The sequence below is a fragment of the Hippopotamus amphibius genome, chromosome 12 (genome assembly GCF_030028045.1).
Source record: "Hippopotamus amphibius kiboko isolate mHipAmp2 chromosome 12, mHipAmp2.hap2, whole genome shotgun sequence".
NCBI classification, from domain to species: Eukaryota; Metazoa; Chordata; class Mammalia; order Artiodactyla; family Hippopotamidae; genus Hippopotamus; species Hippopotamus amphibius.
In genome coordinates, this window is record NC_080197.1 from 56557923 (window position 1) to 56581409 (window position 23487).

Sequence of the window (23487 nt, forward strand, 5' to 3'; positions counted from 1 at the left end):
GAAAAAAAGAAAAAAAAACACAAGAGGGGAAAGTTTACACTGTACCAAGAAAGAAAACATGCAAAGGGCACCAGAAACCACATTTGGAAATTAACTTGTAGCAAAGGTTCTGAAATTATTTCACCCTTTAAGTAAATCAACAGAAGACCTCAAACTGTTAAAACAACCTGATCTTTCCAATAAGAAACAAAATTTTCTCTAAACTTCAGAGTTTAAAGCATTTATTATTTTCCAAGCAAAGCACTAAAAAACTTAAAACTTCTTATGCTTGAGTGTATGATAAGTATAGACACATCTGATACTCACCAGTTCTTGAACTTACACATACACTCAGAATTTGTTTATATATTAAATTGTAAATCAGATTTTGAAATTTATCAGTAACTTCCAATTGATCATCACTTTCTAGTAAAGACTAACAGGTGACAAGATTGTATATAGCACTTTGGAAATCTGGACTAACTCCAGCATCAAGCACAAGGTCTAAACCAATAAATATTTGAATGAATAAATGCTATGACCTTTTGGTTTTGGTTTACTCTAAAATTGAAATGAACACTCTAATACTTGAAAACATATAAGTTTCCCTGAAAAGAGAAACAGTGTTTTTGAAATTATTGTCCTTTTGGAAGTTCATGACTTGCAATGGAAGGCAAAGTCAATTTTAATAAATGAGATATTCAAACCATGTTTTGGTAACTCGGCTACTTAAATACCTTGCAATTGTGCCACGAAACAAATATATTATTCAGTGTTTTGAATTTTAGATATTAACCTCAAATTTACAGTATCTACAGAAAAAAAAAGGAAATCAGATAAGTGTCAATTAAATCAGTATGCATTTTTTTAACTAGGCAAAGTTCCTATAAAAATATCCTTGTCTTTACCTGTGCTTTAGGAATAGTTTGACTGACAATGCTGTTGTCTGCATGTGTATTCTCTGGTGATGAAATGATGGGCTCAGCAGAGAGGCAGCCAACTGAAGAAGTGTGGTCATGGTCCAATACAATCTCAGGAGAAGCTGGAGAAAGATGGACTCCAGATACTAAAGGCAAACAAACCAAAAAAAGGATTGTTAAAGGGAAAATAAAGAACAGACTGAAGGGAAGAAAGAGAGTAGAAAGGGGGAAAGGAAAAGGGGTAAGGAAAGCAAAAGCAGTGAGAGAGAAAATGAGGATCCTAGGACTATTTTCCAGGGATTGTTATCTGAGATCTAAAACTAGTGCTTCTAAATTTAAGGTGACATTTCCACCTGAGACCCAGAGAAACAAAACAACATAACAATATCTTATATACTAACATATTACTATAAGGGCTGCATGTGCAACTCAGAGAAATTATTCAAATATGTTATTTATCTCTTCAGTTAAGAAGGAGCGCTAGCATGCCTACCAGTGCCAGACACAAGCACTAGGCACTGAGGAGACAGCAATGAACAGAACATGCGTCCATGTACTCGATGACCTTATGACCCAGGAGACAAGTCAAGTGCATTATCTATTACAATTAAGCCAGCTAAGGGGAAGAACAAGGACCTTAAAATAGCTAATCCACTGTCTCTGTGTTAATTTCTTTTTTAACAATAACAAAAGATTTTTCATGTCAAAGTCAATTTTAGTTTGTTTCCACAGATAAATAATGTTGAAATGCAACTTTGTAATTAGTTTCACAACAAAACATTATTAGATTGTGATTATGGTTCAAATACAAAGGTCACAAAAGGAAAGCCAATTCAAACATGAAATAAGACAAAAATATTGATGATGGCAAAATAAACAGATTATATTACTTCATTTTCAAATGTTCTTTCCAAAAATTAAAATACATTTGTATTCTGTGTTTTAAAGTTTAAGAAGAATAACAATCATTTTAACAGTAATTCATTTATACATTCTGACTTTCTAAATTATAAAGACCTTTATTCCACATTGGCATCAGTAGCAACGTCAGCGAGGTTCTACCATAAATTCTGGAAGGCAGCTCACAATGGAAATTGCATTTTTCCCTGAAGAAAGACATTTATAAGGTCATTAGGTATTAACAAGCTAAAAAATGCATCCATTTTTATTGGTACCATATAGGATCATTTAATTATCTTATATACACATTGATTGTGTAACAATATTGTGTTTTTCAAATACTTTGTGCCGTAGTGGATAAGGTATTCTAGCTTCTCCCACAAGCATTTCACTATTTTAACTAAAATATAGAAAACTGGTATTTCAGCTCATGTTTGTACTTGATATATCTTCTTCAGAAATTATTTTTTCTAAATCTTCACTATTCTATATGCTAACAGATTTCCCTAAAATGTCAAAACATTCTAACTTCTAATTCTAAATTACAATTATATCAAAAATATTACTAATTTTTAAAGGAATGACAATAAGTACTATAGTATAGTAAAAAGGAACACAGACTTATGATTAAGAGCACAGACTCTGAAATCATATTGCCAAAGCAAGTGTACAGCAATTAGCAAGTTGACTTAACTTCCTTCAGTTTCCTCATCTGTAAAACTGGCATAGACGTGCTGACGAGGTTTTAATTGACTAAAATATGTACAGCTTTTAGCACTGTGCTGAAATTATTTTCATCATTATTTCAATGATCATTAAAATTTGTTGAACAAGTATGTTTATTTCCAGGCATAATGCGTATGTGTGACTATGATTCTGGGTTCAAGAAACCCTTAAAAATATTCTGATCCAACACCTGAACATTTTAACATCTCTTTTTGTTGTTCATACTTACAGCCGTAATCTAAGACAAGATGTCATATTGTCACGAGTTAAATTCACATTCTGTAACATTACCTGTTCAAGTATATCATATTAGGGAAAGGAGGAGGGAAAGAGGGTAGAATAAAGGAAGGAAGGGAGCAAGAGAGAAAGGGAAAAAGACATAAGGGGAAGGAACAGGGCGAGGTTGAGAGAGGAAAGCAGGGAGGGGAGGAGGCACGCTCACCTTCACACCTTGCACTAGTTATCACCACCCTATCACATGTTCCCCTCATAACCAAATTTATTGTCTCCATTTACTTCTTCCTCACTCAACCCTCATCACTCCACTAGCTCCATCATTTATGTATTAATTTTCCTTTCAGCTATTATTAAGTCAAATGAATACTTCTTATTTTATCTTTCTGTAGTTCTCCAGAGCACATAATACTAATGACTCTCCCTTTTCCTTGAAACTCTTCCCTTGGCACCTATATAAGCCACTATATCCTAAATTCCTCCTAACATTTTGACTTTTTTTTTTTTCTTGTTTCCCTTTTAGGCTCTTCTCCCCTCAATCTTAATTTCATTGTTTCATACACCCTCTGATCTTTTCAATGTTCACATTATTCTTACCACTTTTAGAACCCATTATTTAACTTACCATCTGTAAGCTAAAGATACCTAAATTCCCATCTCTAGCACAAACCACTCTACAGACCTCTAGATCTCATATGCTCACCTACCAGACAGCTCCATGTGGCTGTCGAGTACATACATCAAACTTACCCATCATCTTACGTAAACCTGCTTTGCTTCATGTTAATGGTATCTCAATGAACAATTCGCCCAAGCCAGAAATGATACCACTAAGTGCCAACCTCACTCTGGTCACACTGTGCTACTTACTGCTTTTTCCCTGATTATGCCATACTGTTCAGTACCTCTATGACCTCACAATATTACTGCCTAAGTAAAAGCCATAGGTGTGCAATCAGAAATGGATTCAAATATGAACAATAACAACATACTTGTAATGCAGCCTTGGGCAAATTACACAAACTCTTCTAAGTCACAGTTTCCTCTTCTTAAAATGGTGAAATAATACCAACAAGCTTTTCCAGGAATCTTTTCACCTACTCCATTACCTACCCAACCACAATATAACTTTAATTTTCCACTGTCAAGATATTACAGATTTCTAAGAAATAACAATAATTAAAACACTACATACCTATGGGACATATTTAAAGCAGTGTTTAAAAAAATCTAGAGCCTTGAACACATCAGTTTAAAAAATGAATTAAATTTCCATCTCATAAACTAAAACACAAACACAGAAAACTTTAAAAGCACATAAAAAATAATAAAGATAATGCAGATGTCAAAGTAGATTAAGAAAAAAAGTAGATCCAATTAATCAAACTTCTGAATTCCTAATAAACAGTAGTTATTTATTAACAACAAAAGGAGAAAAGCACAAATACATAAATTAAGTGACAAGGGGAACATAATTAAAACAGAAGAATTTTTTTAAATCATAAAATCCTCTACAGACTTCTGGATAAATAAATTTGAAAAATCTAGATAAAATGGGCAATTCTCCACAGAAATATAGTTTATAAAAGTTGATCAGATTAAAGCTAAAAAGTACTTTAAAAACTATACCTATTTCCTTGGGGAATAAATAAAACTATACGAGGCAATTACCCTATTTATAAAGCATTTCAAGAGGATTTCTAACAAAAATTTAAAAATGAATAATCCCAATGCTCTGTAGCACTGAAATGAAGGAAAACTTCATTAGCATTACATAACATTAACATAACATTGATAGCTAAGCCTGATAAAGATAGTACAAAAACAGAAAGATTAAAGATTTTTAAGTATCACTTTAAATAATTACGTAAAAGTTCTAAATAAAATAACAGTAAACAAAATCTAACACCAAATTGAGAAAGTGATATGCAAAGAATGAGTCAGATTTGTTCCAGGAATGCAAGGTGGTTCACTATTAGGGAATTCATTAATATAATACTCCTTATTAACAGACTTAAAGAGAAAAATGGCATAACTAGCTCCAAGACTGAAAATGCTTTTGATACAAATCAAACACCTATATCTGTTAAAAAAAAAAAAAAATTAAAAAAAAAATAGAAATAGATGCACACTTTCTTAAGATAAAACATATAGACCTCAGTCCTAAAGTCAGCATGTTAATTAATGAAAAAACCTACAGGTGTTTCCTCTAAGATCAGGAATAAGATAAGGATGCCTACTATCTCCATACCACTTAACACTGCACTAAAGCAGAGCAATTAGGCAAGAGAAATTAAACAGAAGTGTAAAAATAAGAAAGGGAGGAAAACTACCTCATGTCCCTACTAACGCAAACGATACACACACTCAGTGAAGTGGCAGGATGTTAACTTGATGAACAGAAATCAATAGCATTCATAGGTAAAAACAATAACTAGAGGATATGATGGTAGCAAAAATATTATTTTTCATGGCAACAAAGAAGATAAAATATTTAGGAATAAATTTAGCAAGAAACATGAGGAAACCTTTAAAACATTTCTGAAAGACTCAATGGTGGACCTGAACAAAGGTAAAGACTCTTGTAATTGGATAGGGCAACTAAACATTATAAAGATGCCAGCCCTCCCTTAGTTAATTTATAGGCCTAATATAATTCCAATAAAATTAAATAAGCTTTTTTATAATGGAGCTAGACAAACAGACATTAAATATCACATGGGAAAAATTAAAATGCAAAAAATATAAAAAAGAAAAGGTGTAAGGAGAATACGCACCCCTCTTATTAATAAACTAAATTAAACTATAGTAAAACCTACTACTGACCTTAAGATATATTTAATAAATTATGTTAAAACATACAATAAACCCTTTATAATTAAAACAGTGTATTTATTTGCTGCAGCAATAAATAGACAAGAGTATACCAGAAAGTCCAGAAATAGCCATGTGTATGTGAAACTTAAGTATATGACAAAAGTGGCATTTCAAATTTCTGAAGCAAAGATGGGCTCGTTAATAAACAGTGCCTGAACAACTGATTAGCCATTTGGAAAAATATGAAATTAGACTCATATCTCACTTTATAAACAAACCAAAAAAGCTACAAGTAGATTGGGGATCTAAACATTAAAAAGTAAGACCATATAAGTACTAGAGGAAAATATGAGACCATGTAAGTATATTATCTTAGGTATAAGAAACAGCTTTCTAACTATGACTCAATTCCAGACACAGCAAAAGAAAAGATTGACAAATCTGACTACAGAATACATAAAAACATTTTGTATATCAAAAATTATCTTAAATACAATCAATAAACATCTGACAAATAAAAAAAGGTATGTGTAATACACATCACAGATAAGCACTAATATTCCTAATATATAAAGAACACTTAAAACTTGGGGGGAAAAAGACTGAAAAAACCCCGTCTATATAATAATGGGCAAAAAAATGCTAACAGACAATTCACCAAAAAGAAAATATATAAACAGTCCTTAAATATATGAAAAGATACAGATGTATGCATCTACTCGTTTGTCATAAAGGAAACATAGGAAGGATGAAGCCAAAACTAAAGAGACTGATAGGTGGAGGAGAGGTGGAATGAAGTAGAAAGATAGATGAATAGTGGGAAGTATCTCTTCTCTGAGTGTAGTTTTATAATATGGTTCTGAGTTTTGGAACCATGTTAATGTTGCACATACTCAATAAAATAAAACTAAAATCAACAGGCAGGGAATAGGGGGATTGAATCCTAAAAGTGAATATGAAGAACCATATTTTAGATAAATAATATAATCACATTACCAAGGAACGGGCTGGAGGGTGAAGGGCAAGAACCAACCTAAGTTACTTCGGAACACAGTACTTTGGCTATATTGTCTCAGCAAAAGAACAAAAAGAGCACTAAATAAATAATGAGAAGAGGAAAGGGAAGAAAAAAGAAGAGGATGAGGAGGAGGGAAAAGAATAAAGACAAAGCAAACATGATAAAATGTTAACATTTGAAGGAAGTGGATGAAGTGTACATAGGAATTGTCTATTTCGCTCAGCTTTTCTGTAAGTCAAAATAAAAGGTCAAGAGGAATGAGCAAAAGGAAAAATATATAATAGAAAAGAAATTACTCATTGGGGGAAAACAGCTTGTCTCAACAAAAGTCTCCCCTATGCAAAACTGCTGAATACACACTTGAAATCACTGAAAACATGTATAAGAATACTCCTGGCAGTACTGTTCATAACAGCAAATAAGTGACAACACCCGAACACCTGCTGACAGTCAAATGATTAAATGTGCTGTAGGATAGTCATAAATTAGAATATTTCATATCAGTGAAAATAAAAGAAATACATATATATGCAACAGCATGTAAGTCCTGAAAACATAAATTTGGGTGAAAAAAAGAGAACTGCAGGAGAGTTTGCACAGTAATAACCCATTTTTATAAGGCACATAAACAAGTAAAACTCTTTATACACACACACATACAACAAAAAAATCTTTTTTACAAAAGCAAGGAAATTATAACAAAAATTTAAGCCAGAGGTTCCCTCTGGGAGAAAGCACACGGATAGGACAGAAGAGGAGTATTAAAGTTGGTCATGCTCTAGTTCTCAGTTAAATAGTAGATTCAGAAGGGAAATTTTTAAATATAACAAAGAAAAAAATAATTACACATGTTTAGAAATATAATTCTGAAGACCTCTTGTTTCACTGCCCTTCCTGGTCGTAGTACTCAAACCCCATGAGCTATACTATCCACTGATCAAATCTGCTCTGGGTAAATAAGAGAGGAAAAAACTCTAATCCAAACTAAAGATTAACAGGGATGAATTAGTATACCCAAAGAAATGATGTTTTTGTGAAAAGATGTCAAGAATCGGCAACAGACCAATAAATATTAGATTTGGAGGTGCAAGCCTTGATCACATCAAAACCTACTCCAGACATGAGGAAAGTTGAACCTAAAATGCCTGGAATTTACATATAAATGTTTACCAAGCATGTCATAATTCATATCCTATTTAAAAATAAAATGAGAAAAATGAGTACTTCTGTGAAAGAAAAGAGAATATATAAATGTATCTATTACCCTCAAAATGGAAACTACAAGGGTGAGTCAAAACTTATCCGCACTCTGCCCACAGAATTTATTTTAACTGACTTTCAGAAAAGACAAATATACCATTTTTCAACATAATCTCTTTGCTTTTCAATACACTTTGTCCAATTGTCAACAAGCTTTCGTATTCCCTCATTAAAAAATGTTTTAGGCTGAGCTGCGAGCCAGGAATGCACCACTGTCTTCACTTCTTCAGGAGAAGTGAATCCGGCTCCTTCCTGATGGTTAACACTCACGTGACCTTCCTTGAACGTCTCTATCCATTCATACACACTTCTTTGCGACAAAACACTTTCTCCATACCGCGTACAAAGTCTTCGATAAATAACGGCACCAGGTACACCCTCAGACCACAAAAAGCGAATCATTGCATGCTGCACTTTTTTCGCACAAATCACAAGTGGGGCATCCCTTTTTGCTCGCACTGCAGTTACAAATGAACTGATGTAACACGTTCACACCTGCACAGCAGTGACTGGGGAGACAGTAGCCTTGAACAGAAAGAGCTGATAAGACAGTGTGGCCAACAGAAGTTTTAATATAACTGGAGTGCGGATAATTTTTGACTCACCCTTGTAGATTTCTCAGTTAAGCCTCTAAAGTTTTTCGCTATACTAGAAGTCACACATCTTCACTTAATCTTAGGTGATTATCCAGTAACAGTAACTCACCCTAAAAAAAAATTTCACATTCATAAATACTGTCCACATAAAGATGATATACATATTTATACGTTTGCTTAATAATGGGAAGTTTTAAGCTTAATAATGAAAATTACAAATTCCAATATGTAAAACATAATTATCTTCTCCTCTAGACAAAAAGTTACATTTTTTTAAATGTTTCAAACTGTTTTAATGTTTACAGTATTCTTTGGTCTGTTAAAAGTTGACTGGTGTCAGTTTATGGCCAAAATCTTTAAATTCAGAAGATCAAGTGTACCCAACAGCACCAATTTCCATAAAAATTCTGCCAACACTTTTTAAGAAGTAGAAATCTAGAAAATTTTGTTTCTTTGTTATTTTGTTTGCTTACTTTTAAGTCTTAAGCAAGAGTACAGACACAATTTGCTTCATTTCAAATGTGAAATCCTTGGTTTTCTAAAACTTAGAGGATACAAGGTCATCACATATTCCTTTGGAGCTATAAAGTAGCTCTAAAGTGCAACTTTATAATTAAAAGTGCAATGAATGGCAGTTCTTCACCTCTAGCTTTGTAATGGTAACTAGCATAGTCATTGGGCATATCATTTTTCATTGACCGACCTCTTCTAAAACACAAAAAAGCACACTAAGTCAGAACATCACACAAGAAAAGATGTACCAAGTTTCCAAACAGTATGCAATTTTTTTTCCAGTAAATCTGCCTGTGGTCAACTCTGTTTTGTTTACGTAAGCATAACAACTCTTGTAAAGTCTAAGCTAGAAACAGGTGAAAATATCCATGCATTTTAACCATACCCAAAGAAATCTGTTTACATCTGTTAACAGTTAATTCAAGAGGATAATACCAATACAATGATAATGATTTTTACAACTTTTAACTTCGAAACTATTTTTGATCTTTAATTTCCATTCAAAGATTCTCTTACCCAATCCAGGCTCCCTTTTTCAACATTCTTTCATTTATATGAAAAACAAAGAATATGTAAGACTTGAAGAAGATCTAAACAGTATATCTAAATATGAAGATTTGTTAGCTAACACAAAATAAGTGGATGAATTTTTTTAACTGAAAAAAAAAAAAACCGGGTAAAAGTCACTTCAGAAAAGTATTACCTCTCTGTAAGAAAGGTCCCCTATAAGGAAATGCCCCTTGATTAATAATTTAATGGATAAACATAATTTAATGGATTCAAGATATATCTAGGATATCTAGGTTAGAGATTTAAAGAGAAATATATAATAGCTTTAAAAAGGTTGAGGCACGATCATAAGAAACAGAAATGGTCACATCCTTAATAAAAGAGGGATCACATAATTGATTAAATGACCACCATTTTAGTTATTTTAATTACCCTCCAGAGTATTCTACAAAGAAAGGCTCCATCTCTACTTGACTCCTTGAGGAATAATAGTGCTTCCCTAAGGGTTATTTAAGCAACACTATATACCAAAATTTTAGTGAGCAATTTTTAGAATTACCCAAATGACTAAAGAAACTATGTTTTAATTTCTAGAAGAGACAGGTGGAGGTAAAGGCCTCATAATCCATTGCTAGCATCGTCAACAAGAGATAGTATGATATAAATACAGCTTTTGAACAGGAAAATTAAAACCTGTGCTATTTAAATCACCACCGCTTCTTTACTATCATAGTAGGAAGAAAATCCCACAGCAACCAAAAAATAAATAAAAATAAAAACAGAAACTAACAAAATACAGAGAGCATTGTTTAATGAGTTTAGTAAGTTTGAAGACTATGGAAGAAATATTTCAAAATCATATATTCTCAGGCCAAGTTACTAACTAAAATTTGCGGGCTTTTTCTTTTATCTCTTGCTCATAGGCAAACATAGGCAAATTCTAAGCAATTTCCCAAGAGGAAGGAAAAATGCTATCACAACTTCAGTTAAAGTAGTATGTTAAAGCGACATGCTAAGGCAGTTTTTGGCTCCTCAGTCTACAGAAACTGGATTCTTAAGACTTTCTTTTAGATATCAAAAGCAAAGGCAACAAAAGCGAAAATAACCAAGTGGGACTACATCAAACTAAAACCTACTAAATGGGAGAAAATATTTGCAAATCATATATCTCAAAAGCAGTTAATATCCAAAATATATAAAGAACTCATATAACTCAATAGCAAAAAAAAAAAAAAAAAGCCTGATTAAAAAATGGTTAGAGGATCTGAATATTTTTCCAAAGACACACAGATCACCAACAGGCACATGAAAAGATGCTCAACATCATTAACTGTTAATGAAATGCAAATCAAAACCATGAGTTATCACCTGTTACAATGGTTATTATCAAAAATACAAGAAATAACAAATTTGGTGAGGATATGAAGAAAAGGCGACCCTTGTGACCTGCTGGTGGAAATATAAATTGATGGAGACACTATGGCATACAGTATGGCAGTTTTTCAAAAAATTAAGAATAGAACTACTGTATGATCCAGCAATTCTATGCCTGGGTATTTATCCAAAGAAAACAAAAATACTAACTCAAAAAAAGATATGTGCACCCCATGTTCACTGCAGCATTATTTATAATGTCAGAGATATAAAAACAAACTTAGTGTACATCAATGGATGAATGGATAAACAAAGTGTAATACACAAAAACACACAATGAAATATTATTCAGCCATAAAAAAGAAGGAAATGTTGCCATTTGCAACACCATGGATGGATCTTGAGGGCATTATACTAAGTGAAATAAGTCAAACAAAGACAAACATTAATACCTTACGCCCTCACGTATACACGGAATTTAAAAACAAACAAATGAGTACATGGATAGAGAGAAGCAGAGGGTAGGGGTGGACAAAATGGGTTAACTGGCTCAAAAGTTACAAATTTCAAGTTATAAAATAAATAATAATGGGGATACAATGTATAGTATAGTGACTATAGTTAATAATACTGTTCAGTATATTTGAAAGTTGCTAAAGAGTAAATCTTAAAAGTTCTCATCATAAGAAAAAAAATTTATAACTATGTATGATGATGTTAACTTGATTTTATTGTGGTCATTTTTGCAATATATACAAATACATCATGTTATAAGCATGAAATTAATATATGTGAATTACGCCTCGATAAAAAATAAAAAAGAAATTTAAAATTTTATTTTAAATCTCATTACAACATGATGAGATGCCTAAGAGGAAAAAAGTGTTTGTGGTCTTTTGGGGATTCCTTTATCCATTCACTCATTCAAAACACAAGTATAGAGTACCACTATATTCAAGACACTATACAATGAAAGATACAACACAAATCCTTTGCAATGGAAAACTTACCCTAAGAATATGACATTGGTAGTAAAATAGTAAATGAATCCTTATAGGTTAAATATTTAGAGTAAGACTTGCCATTTGTAAAGTTGATGTCACTGTTGGAACATCTCAAATATCAAATGATTAGAATAAAATACTAGTATGCTGCACATGCTAGGTGTTTAGTAAACTACTTTAGATAATTTATTTAGACATTTCTTGGAAATAATGTATATTAATATTTAAATATAATAAAAAAGATAATTTTCCAAGGCAGGGTAAAATCTGACTCTCGTAGAGATATAAAGTGAACACGTACGAAAGATTTTATTCTACTCATACAATAAGGGAACCAGGCAAATATTATAATCAGTTCAAAGGAAAAGTCAGAACAGCATAAATTGATGAGGAATAAAAGAATGCTGAAACAAACTGCAACCAGAAGTGAAACTATTTTTCTCCAAAGAGAAGGAAGTCAATCGAAATTCTAATAGTCGTAACAGAATTTACATGTCTATCAGCTACCTACAACATATAAAGAGATGTAAAAATAAAATAGCCCAAAGACAATGGACAAGGCTAGAATCAGATAACCCTGAAACTTATGCTGAATGTAAACAATGCATAGTTTCATTAAAAATAATTTTTTTCTACATGACCAAAAACAGCAGCTCAAACTTCTGTGAAACTAAGTGAAATGAAGAAAGAGGAGAGAACTGTCATTGACTGGATACATATTTAATGCCAGGTATTGTACAAAATTTTTTCTGTGTGTCAGCCGATTAGATCCTTACAATAACAACCATTTCATTTTTTTAAGCTCTTTATTGGTATATACTTGCTTTACACTCTTGTACCAGTTTTTGAGGTACACCAGAGTGAATGAGCTGTATTTATACACATATCCCCATATCCCCTCCCTCCCATGACTCCCTCCCACCCTCCCTGTCCTAGCCCTCTAAGGCATCACCCATCATCGAGTTGACCTCCCTGAGTTATACAGCAACTTCCCACTAGCTATCTATTTTACAGTTGGTAGTGTACATATGTCTATGCTACTCTCACTTCATCCCAGCTTCCCCTTCACACCGCCCCCCACCCCCCCCCACCAACCCCGTGTCCTTCAGTCCATCCTTTGCATCTGCAGCCTTATTCTTGCCCTGCCACTGGGTTCATAAGCACCATTTTTTTAGATTCCATATATATGAGTTAGCATACAGTATCTGTTTTTCTCTTTCTGGCTTACTTCACTCTGTATGACAGGCTCTAGGTCTAGCCACCTCAATACATATACCTCCATTTCATTCCTTTTTATGGCCGAGTAACATTCCATTGTATATTATGTATGTGCCACATCTTCTTTATCCTTTCATCTGTTGATGGGCATTTAGGTTGCTTCCATGTCCTGGCTATTGTAAAGAGTGCTACAATAAACATTATGGTACGTTTCTTTTTGGATTATGGTTTCCTCTGGGTATATGCCCAGTAGTGGGATTACTGGATCATACAGTAGTTCTATTTTTAAAGGAACCTCCAAACTGTTTTCCATAGTGGTTGTACCAACTTACATTCCCACCAACAGTGCAGAAGAGTTCCATTTTCTCCACACCCTCTCCAACATTTATTGTTTCTAGATTTTTTGATGATGGCCATTCTGACCAGTGGGAGGTGATACCTCACTCTGGCTTTGATTTGCATTTCTCTAATGATTAGTGATGTTGAGTATCTTTTCATGTGTTTGTTAGCCATCTGCATGTCTTCTTTGGAGAAATGTCTATTTAGGTGTTCTGCCCATTTGTGGATTGGGTTATTTGCTTTTTTGGTATTAAGCTGCATGAGCTGCTTGTGTATTTTGGAGATTAATCCTTTCTCCATTGCTTCGTTGGCAAGTATTTTCTCCCATTCTGAGGGTTGTCTTCTTGTCTTGTTTATGGTTTCTTTTGCTGCACAAAAGCTTTTAAGTTTCATTAGGTCCCACTCATTTACTTTTGATTTTATTTCCTTTATTCTAGGAGGTGGGTCAAAAAGGATCTTGCTTTGATTTATGTCATAGAGTGTTCTGCCTATGTTTTCCTCGAGGAGTTTTACACTGTCTGGCCTTACATTTAGGTCTTTAATCCACTTTGAGTTTATTTTTGTATATGGTGTTAGGAAGTGTTCTAATTTCATTCTTTTACATGTTGCTGTCCAATTTTCCCAGCACCACTTCTTGAAGAGGCTTTTTTCCATTGGATATTCTTGCCTCCTTTGTCAAAGATAAGGTGCCCAACTGTGCTTGGGTTTACATCTGGGTTCTCCATTCTGTTCCACTGATCTTCCTTTCTATTTTTGTGCCAGTACCATACTGTCTTGATTACTGTGGCCTTGCAGTATAGCCTGAAGTCAGGAAGCCTAATTCCACCAACTCCATCTTTCCTTCTCAAGACTGCTTTGGCTATTCAGGGTCTTCTGCATTTCCATACAAATCGTAAAATTTCTTGTTCTAGTTCTGTGAAAAATGCCATTGGTAATTTGACAGGGGTTGCATTTAATCTGTAAATTGCTTTGGGTAGTATAGTCATTTTCACAATGTTGATTCTTCCAATCCAAGAACATGGTATGTCTCTCCATCTGTTTGTATCATCTTTGATTTCTTTCATCAGTGTCTTATAGTTTTCTGCATACAGGTCTTTTTCCTAGGTATTTTATTCTTTTTGTTGCAATGGTAAATGGGAGTGTTTCCTTAATTTCTCTTTATGCTTTTTCATTGTTATTGTATAGGAATGCAAGAGATTTCTGCGCATTAATTTTGTACCCTGCTACATTACTAAACTCATCGATTAATGTTAGCCGTTTTCTGGTAGAGTCTTTCGGGTTTTCTACGTATACTATCATGTCATCTGCAAAGAGTGACAATTTTACTTCTTCTTTTCCAATCTGGATTCCTTTTATTTCATTTTCTTCTCTGATTGCTGTGGCTAAAACTTCCAAAACTATGTTGAGTAATAATGATGAGAATGAGCACCCTTGTCTTATTCTTGTTCTTAGAGGGAATTCTTTCAGTTTTTCCCCACTCAGAACGATGTTGGCTTTTGGTTTCTCATATATGGCTTTTATTATGAATAATAACCATTTTATAAATGAAGAGCCTAAGATCTTACGTTTAACTATTAGGTCCCTGACCTATAGCTAGAAGATTGTTAGGATCAGAATTAATGTCTATTTGCTTCCACGGCTCGGTCTCTACTCCAAAAATGATTAAAAATACAAGTTAAAATCATGTAGCGTTTGAAGTTTGCATGTTTTTCTAGTATGTAACAATGAAAAATAAAAGGCAAGGAAACAAAATATAGACCACCTAACAGTAAAAGCATAAAGTAAAAAAGAGAGACAGAGATGAAAACTTAAAAATGTAATGAAACTAATATCCTCAACAAAGTATGTACTTAAATGATACCAACAACAGAAGCTACTATTCTATTATTAAAAGCCTGGCTATCTATATACGGTAATTTAACAATGCCAATTAAAAGAATAAAGTAAAACCAGCAGTCCTCACACTCTTAGATATATCCTACTGCCAATGAGAAGCAAAACTAATGAAGAACAACTAGTTTAAACTCCACTTCTGCCCTTCAAGTTAATCAAATGGCCAAGGAAATCTAGATACAGTATGTGAATATTAGCAAAATGCAATTTATGATTCTCTCTTCTTTCTTCTTTCTTTAAACCTTCATATAAAGCTTGCCACAAGGACTTCCCTGGTGGTCCAGTGGTTAAGAATCCACCTTCCAATGCAGGGGATGCGGGTTCGATCCCTGGTCAGGGAACTAAGATCCCACATGCCACAGGGCAACTAAGCCCGCATGCTCTGGAGGTGGCACACCACAACTAGAGAGAAGCCCTTGGACTGCAAAAAGAGATCCCGTGCTAGAGAGTAGCTCACCTGCAATAAGGAAGAGCCCATGTGTCACAAACAAAAGTTCCCACATGCTGTGACTAAGACCCAATGCAGCTAAATAAATATTTTTTAAAAATAAATAAATAAAGCTTACTACAATTTCCTTTCTCTTTAAGCTATTTAGACTATTTCCTATTCTTTCTTCTATGTGTACTATTCTTTCTTCAGTGTCAAATTTCTTTCATTCTCTGAAAGAGCTTCTACTACTTACTGTTTTCTTTCTATATGCCCATGCCACTCTTGCTACAAATTTTTTTTAAAAAGTATGTTAATACTTTTGATTAATCATTGTTTCTTGAAATTAAAATAGTTTTTCTTTTTCCTGTTATCTAAATGGTAAAGTAGAAATATCAATTTAAAAATTTTCAGAGCAGCATACTGACAGGTTTCAGTAGATTACAGCATAGCACCCATGTGCAAGAAGCTGGCTCAGCCTGCTAAGATGAAATAAATGGCCCCATAATAATTTTCAGAGTTTACACGAAATGAGTATCATTGTATACAAATGGAACTGTTCACTCTAGAGAGACTGGTGGGTATTTTCCCCACATTTAAGTCTGAAGCATCTATACTATATCAAATGGCATAGTATATTTAAGTATTTCCATAAAGTAATATAGCATCTACATGACTGTGTATAATACATGCATGTGGCTTTTATAAATTTTATAATCACTGTAATTTTTAACAGCAGCAGACCAGTCTACTTATCAATATGATGAATATACTATTAAAAGAAAAAAACTTAGCATATCAACATATTCTTAGAGATAGATATCTAAAGCCATATGCCAACAACCCAAAGTAGATGTCATTATATCCTCTTATTCAGCAATTTAAATGCAACAGGAGCTATTAGACAAGTAAACTCTTAGAATTACCTTCAGGAAATGTTATAGGCCCAAATCCAGAAGAAATATGTGGTTTAAATAAAATTCTATTACCAGTTTATTCATTAAAATTAATGAATCATGTGGCTGAAATACATTGAAAATGGTTGGAAGCCACAGTTTTGGACTTTCCTGAGTGTGTTAATTCTTATACTTGAACATGTCTGTTTTAAGGCCCAAAGAGCTGTGCCTATAAAGTTGTTTCAAGAGTTGTTTCAAGAGATACAGACTCTTGCAGAGCATATGGATGTCTTCTCAGCCAAGGTGGGCCTCACTCTCACCTGTGTGCAAAGACCTCGTTTACTTGCATATGAGCTGTGATGTGGGTTGAAGGTATATGCTATGTTTCTATCTTATCTCTTGTACATGAACCCGTTGCCCCTTACAATCTGGTAGTTTTGCGTCCAAGGGTCTAGTTAGAAATATGATGAAGTAGAAGGTCATCCTTATTACCAGCCAATAGTGCTCATGGATAAAAAAATGACCCTGATAAATAAATTCTGCATTGTCTAGTAGTTTCTCTCGGTAGCTTGCAATGTCGCTTGATAGCATTTGACCCACAGTAGAACTTCTTCCAACATTGGAGTCAATCCTCTCAAACCCTGCTGTTACTTTACCAACTCAATATATGTAATATTCCAAATCCTTTGCTGTCATTTAACAACCTTCACAGCATCTTCACCAGAGCAGATTCCACCTCAAGAAACCACTTTCTTTGCTAAACCGAAAGAAGCAACTCCTCACTCCACATTTTACTATGAGACTGCAACAATTCAGTCACACCTTCATGCTCTACTTCTAATTCTACTTCTCTTGCTATCTCCACCACATCTGTAGTGACTTCCTCCACTTAAATTTTAAAACCTCAAAGTCATCCATGAGGGCTGGAATCAACTTCTTCCAAATTCCTATGAATGCTGATATTTGGACCTCTTACCACGTAAACTATGTTGTAAACAGATGTGTTGTGTGTCATCCAGGCTGTGTTGTTCTCTTTATAAAGCACAGGCTTAATTCTGAAGGGCCCTAGGATTTTCAGAACAGTAAATGAACATTAGCTTCCACTTAAAGTCTTTAGCTGCATGAGCCCCTAACAAGAAGAGTCAGCCTGTCCTTTGAAGCTTTGAAGCCAAGGCAATAACTTCTCCGCTTTAGTAATGAAAGTTTTAGACGGCATCTCTCCCAACAGAAGGCTGTTTCATCCACATTGAAAATCTGTTGTTTAGTGTAGCACTTTCATTAATGATCTGAGCTGGATCTTCTGGATGACTTGCTGCAGCTTCTACATCAGCACTTGCTGCTTCACCTTGCACTTACTTATGTTATTGAAAAGGTTTCTTTCCTTAAATCCCATGAACCAACCTCTGGTAACTTCAAAGTTTTTTTCAGCAGCTTCTGTAACCTTTCTCAGTCTTCATAGAATTGAAGAGAGTTAAGGCCATGCTCTGGACTAAGCCTTGGCTTGGGGGAATGTTACAGCTGATTGGACCTTCTATCCAGACCACTACAACTTCCTCCGTATCAGCAATAAGGCTCTTTCACTTTCTTATCATGTCTGTGTTCACTGGAGTAGCACTTTTCACTTCCTTCAAAAACTTTTCCTTTGCATTCACTACTAGGCTAACTGGTCCAAGAGGCCTCGCTTTGGGCCTATCCAGGCTTCCGACATGCCTTCCTCACTACGTTTAATTATTTCTAGCTCTGGATTTAAAGTGAGAGACGTGTGACTCTTCCTTTCACTTGAAGACTTACAGGCCGCTGTAGGGTTATTAACTGGCCTGATTTCAATATTGTTTTCAATACTGTTGTCTCTCAGGGATTAGGGAGGCCAGAGGAGAGGGAGAGAGATGGGGGGATGGCCTGCTGGTGGAGCTGTCAGAATACATACCACATTTATCGATTAAGTTTGCCTTCTCAAATGGGCATGGTTCATGGTGCCCCAGAACAATTATAATAGTAACAAAGATCAGTGATCATAGATCACTGACAAATATGAGAATAATGAAAAAGTGTGAAATACTGCAAGAATTACCGAAGTGTGACAAAGAGACAGAAAGGGACCAAATGCTGTTGAAAAAACCATGCTGACACACTTGCTTGACGCAGGGTTGTCACAAATTTTAAATTTGTGAAAAACGCAATATCTACAAAGTGCAATAAAAACAACATATGCCTGTATAAGTGTACATATGTGTGTGTATTGCCACTAGATCTTCACAATATCTCTTCTGTGCATGTATTAAAATTCTATAGACAAGTAAAACAGGTACCTGAAAGGCTAATTAATGCAGCCAAGGTCACAGAGCCCTAAATTGTGAAACTGAGATTCACAACTAAGTCTGTATAATTCTTACTTTAGGATTTTCTAGGCAAACGAAAAAGCATATAAAAAGGTCCAGAATCATGAATTCACATAACGAGTTTAGGGAACAGCAAGTTCTTCAGCATGAAATGTAAAAAGCTCAAAAGAAATATGGTTATTATAGAGGCCCCAATCAACTAGCTGTAGCAAAATGAAAACAAAAAACAAAAAAAAAACAAAAAAACTTGAGAATAGCATAGTTATCTGGCTTGTGCACATGAATGAATGGTGATTTTATTAAGCGACAAGAAAAAATATAAGAAGAGTGCAGGTTTGAAGCAGGAAAGGGGGAGACAGGTTATGTTACAGTGGACTTTAAGGTACATATGGAGCCAGCCAGGTCAGAATGACCAGTTGAAAACATACGTCTGAGGCTCTGAAGAAGGGCAAGAGTAAATGCACAAACCTGGACAGCCTCACTTAAAAGGTTTCCTCAGTGAAAAAATGAAAAGGTCAAGGACAAAACCCTAGAAAACAATCATTTTTAAGAGGAAAGAAGAGAAAAAATAATAATACAGTGAAAAAGCCAAGAGGAAAGTTTAGAGAAGTAGGGAAAAAAAGGGGTACACAGCACCATAACCATCAACTTTAGAATAGTTAACAGAAAAATGCCACACACAGAACAGTAATTAACAGGAAAGGAAGGTCACTTTCAGATTTGGCAGGAATTGAGGGGGTTGAAAACATGACTGAGGAAAACTCACTGGAGAAAAAGATACTTAAACCAGGCCTTAAAGGAAGGGTGTGATTCGAACATGCAGAGATGGAGAAGAATATTTCAGCTGGAAAGCAAAACTATAACAAAGAAGTGAGGTAGGAATACATGGGGAAAATGTGCTGAGAAGAGCAAGTAGTTTCCATTGTACTGGACCACTGCATGTCAAGGATAATAGTGAGTGAAGAGTCAACACCATCAGGCCATTACCAGATGACAGTGGACCTTGAAAGTCAGGCCAAAGAACCAAGGGGTTTTGAATGCCAGCTATATAAAAACTTCTGGAAACCATGTATAAGATGAATTATAAGACACAGCAGCCAGTTAAGACAATATTTATAATAGTTCAGATGAGATGCTGTATACATCTGAGCTAGTCTGATAGAAGCGAGAACGACGAAGGAGCTGATGCATTAAACAGGAGAATTCAGCCAGCAGCACTAACCAGTGCAGCTGTGTTCAGCTTTGGCTGAAGTTAAATAACTGGATTAACCAAAAGGCAATGCCATTTCAAGACAAAGCTAAAATAAAGAGCATCTGTCATACCAGAAAGAGATTATTCCATTAAAAAAATCTCCAACTTAACTGACATAGTATTTTTGGTACTCGTGATGAATATTAAAAGTTCCCTTTATCATAGTAAGTCATTTATAAATCTATAAAATTTTCAGTTACTAGGAAGACTGAGTTTGTGGCTTCTTCTTATAAAAATATATTTGATCATAAGGCTTTTTTAGTTCCAAAACATTTATTAATTTCAATGTACACTTTACATGGTTTTACGTAGAAATGTTTATATTACTTACCAAATCTGTAAATATATCAATATATGTTATGAGCTTATGAAATATGGCTTCAATTAGCCTTTAGGAAAACTAATAGCATACCTTTGAAATTCAATTTCCTGTAAATCTTAGCAGGTAAGTAAAACATAATTATAAAATTAAAAATCTAAAAACAAAAAGCTGAAATTTCTCTAAATTACACATGCAATAACCATATATTAACCTATAAAAATATACATATAAATTTCAACAGACAAATGCAGAAAAGTTTATAGTATGGACTCCATTATATCAGATTTTCTTTAATCTACAAAGAAGTCTCAGTTAATGTTTTCAATAAGCAAAAAACAATGAAGAGCTGTTCTAAAGCAAATTTGACCAGTTAAAATTCTTACTTCCAAAAACACTACCCTTCTGTGAAAACTTTAAAATCCAGTTGCCCCAAGAAGACGGATTCAGACTTAAAAGCCTAAGAGACTGACTCAGAACTCTAAATAAAGCAAAAATTACAATGTATCTCTCAGCCCAGCTGTTTACCACTTACACAAAGAACTATACAAATGTGTACAACAGAAACAGGAAAATGTGAACTACTTTCCAGAAGTAAAAATTCATATATTCATATCCATCTCATCAAGAGAAAGAAGGCACTAGTTATTTTCATTATACACTTGTTAAGTATGATTGCCTATTTAGTTCACTTTAACCATACGAGAACCTAGGAAACAAATATATCTCTTTGTTTTACACCCACTGAATCCAAAATGACATCAGGTTTAAACTCTAAACAGTACTTTCTTGACCAATAACAATACCTTCTCTTTCTAAAGAAATGGAACTCAAAAATTATAAGAATCATGTCTCTCTCTCTATATATATATAGAATATTCAATTAATATAAATATAGCAGATATTTTTAAATAATCATGGAATATAAATTTATGAATTATACAGTTCATGGATCTAAGAAAAAAATTTAGTAACAAGCACATTTGACATCCTCATATATAATTAGGCCACAGGAAATACATTACACTGATGATACAAGACTCTGAGATACATTAAGATATATAAATATACAACTAATTGTTAGAATCTAGCAAACAAAAGCCCATTTGCTTAATTTCATGTCAATTTTTTTTTTCTACTTTCAGTGAATTAGCAAAGACCAGGCATCAAGAAGTAGAAAACATGGGAAAAGAATCTTTCATTAAAAAGTTCCTGGAACTACTGTTTCCAAAATTATGGGAGAGTAGGTACCTGGCTAATCCACCCATTTCTATTTCAATTAAAAGTACAAAGTAATATAAAAGAAGAAAAACCAACCTAACTGAGGATCTGGCTAAAAGAAAGAAATACTCAGGCAAAAGCTAATTATGAAACAAAGAGAGAGAAGCAATTTTTTGCCTTGAAGACATTTGCCAAACTTTGTAAACCTCAGTTTTGGTTTTCATAACCTCAAAGACACTGGGGACAAAGAAAGGAGTTCAGCACCCACTCAAGGACCCTCCCCCATAAATCTGGTCCCCAAAGGAATATATTCACAAAGTATGAGTAAACTAAAAGTAATATACCCATCCTAGAAAAGGGAACCCTCCTGCACTGTTGGTGGGAATGTAAATTGGTACAGCCACTATGGAGAACAGTATGGAAGTTCCTTAAGAAACTAAAAATAGAACTACCATATGACCAAGCAATCCTACTCTTGGACATATACCCAGAGAAAACCATAATTTAAAAAGATACACGTATCACAGTGCTCACTGCAGCACTATTTACAACAGCCAGGACATGGAAGCAACCTAAATGTCCACTGACAGATGAATGGATAAAGAAGATGTGGCACATATATACAATGGAATATTACTCAGCAGTAAAAAGGAATGAAATTGAGTTATTTGTAGTGAGGTGGATGGACCTAAAGTCTATCATACAGAGTGAAGTAAGTCAGAAAGAGAAGAACAAATACCGTATGCTAACACATATATGTGGAATCTAAAAAAAAATGGTATTGATGAACTCAGCAGCAGAGGAAGAATAAAGACACAGATGTAGAGAACAGACTTGAGAACATGGGGAGGTGGGGAAGGAGAAGCTGGAACAAAGTGAAAGAGAAGTATTGACATTTATATACTAACAAATGTAAAATAGATAGCTAGTGGGAAGCAACTGCCTAACACAGGAAGATCAACTCAATGATTGCTGATGACCTAGAGGGGTGGGGTAAGGAGGGTGGGAGGGATGCTCAGGAGGCAGGCTCAAGAGGGAGGGTAGGGCTTCCTAGGTGGCGCAGTGGTTGAGAATCCACCTGCCAATGCAGGGGACACGGGTTCGATCCCTGCTCCAGGAAGATCCCACATGCTGCAGAGCAACAAAGCCCGTGCGCCACAACTATTGAGCCTGCGCTTTAGAGCCTGTGAGCCACAACTATTGAGCCCATGTGCTGCAACTACTGAAGCCCATGTGCCTAGAACCCATGCTCTGCAACAAGAGAAGCCACAGCAATGAGGAGCCCACACACCACAACGAAGAGTAGCCCCCACTCACCACAACTAAAAAGAAAGCCTGCGCACAGCAAGAGACCAACACAGCCAATAAAATAAATAAATAAATTTATAAAAAAAAAAAGAGGGAGGGCATATGGTGATATATGTATAAATACAGCTAATTCGCTTTGTTGTACAGTGGAAACTGGCATAACAGTGTAAAGCTATTTTACTCCAATAAAGATAGAAAAAATTAATAAAATAAAAAAATAAACAACCAACAAGGATATACTGTATAGTACAGAGAATTATAGCCATTACCTTGCAGTAACTTTTAATGGAATATAACCTGTAAAAATGCTGAATTCCTATGCTATACTCCTCAAACTAATATAATATTGTAAATAAACTACACTTCAATTAAAAAAAAAAACTACCCCCCAAAAAAATAAAATATAATAAAATAAAAGTAATAC

General features: G+C 34.4%; 1 protein-coding gene across 6 annotated transcripts in view; it reads right to left on the reverse strand.

Annotated features, from left to right (window-relative positions):
* Nucleotides 1–23487, reverse strand: part of CCDC91 (coiled-coil domain containing 91) — a 357965-nt gene that overhangs the window by 217811 nt on the left and 116667 nt on the right. For 4 of the 6 annotated variants that reach the window (XM_057701142.1, XM_057701141.1, XM_057701137.1 and 1 more), the window contains 2 exons: nt 1917–2005; nt 888–1045 (listed from right to left, as the gene is read on the reverse strand). In XM_057701142.1, the coding sequence (XP_057557125.1) occupies nt 888–1045; nt 1917–1935 (177 nt within the window). In that variant the 5' untranslated portion in view covers nt 1936–2005. The remainder of the gene's footprint in view (nt 1–887; nt 1046–1916; nt 2006–23487) is intronic. The other 2 variants (XM_057701138.1, XM_057701139.1) reach the window with 1 other exon arrangement.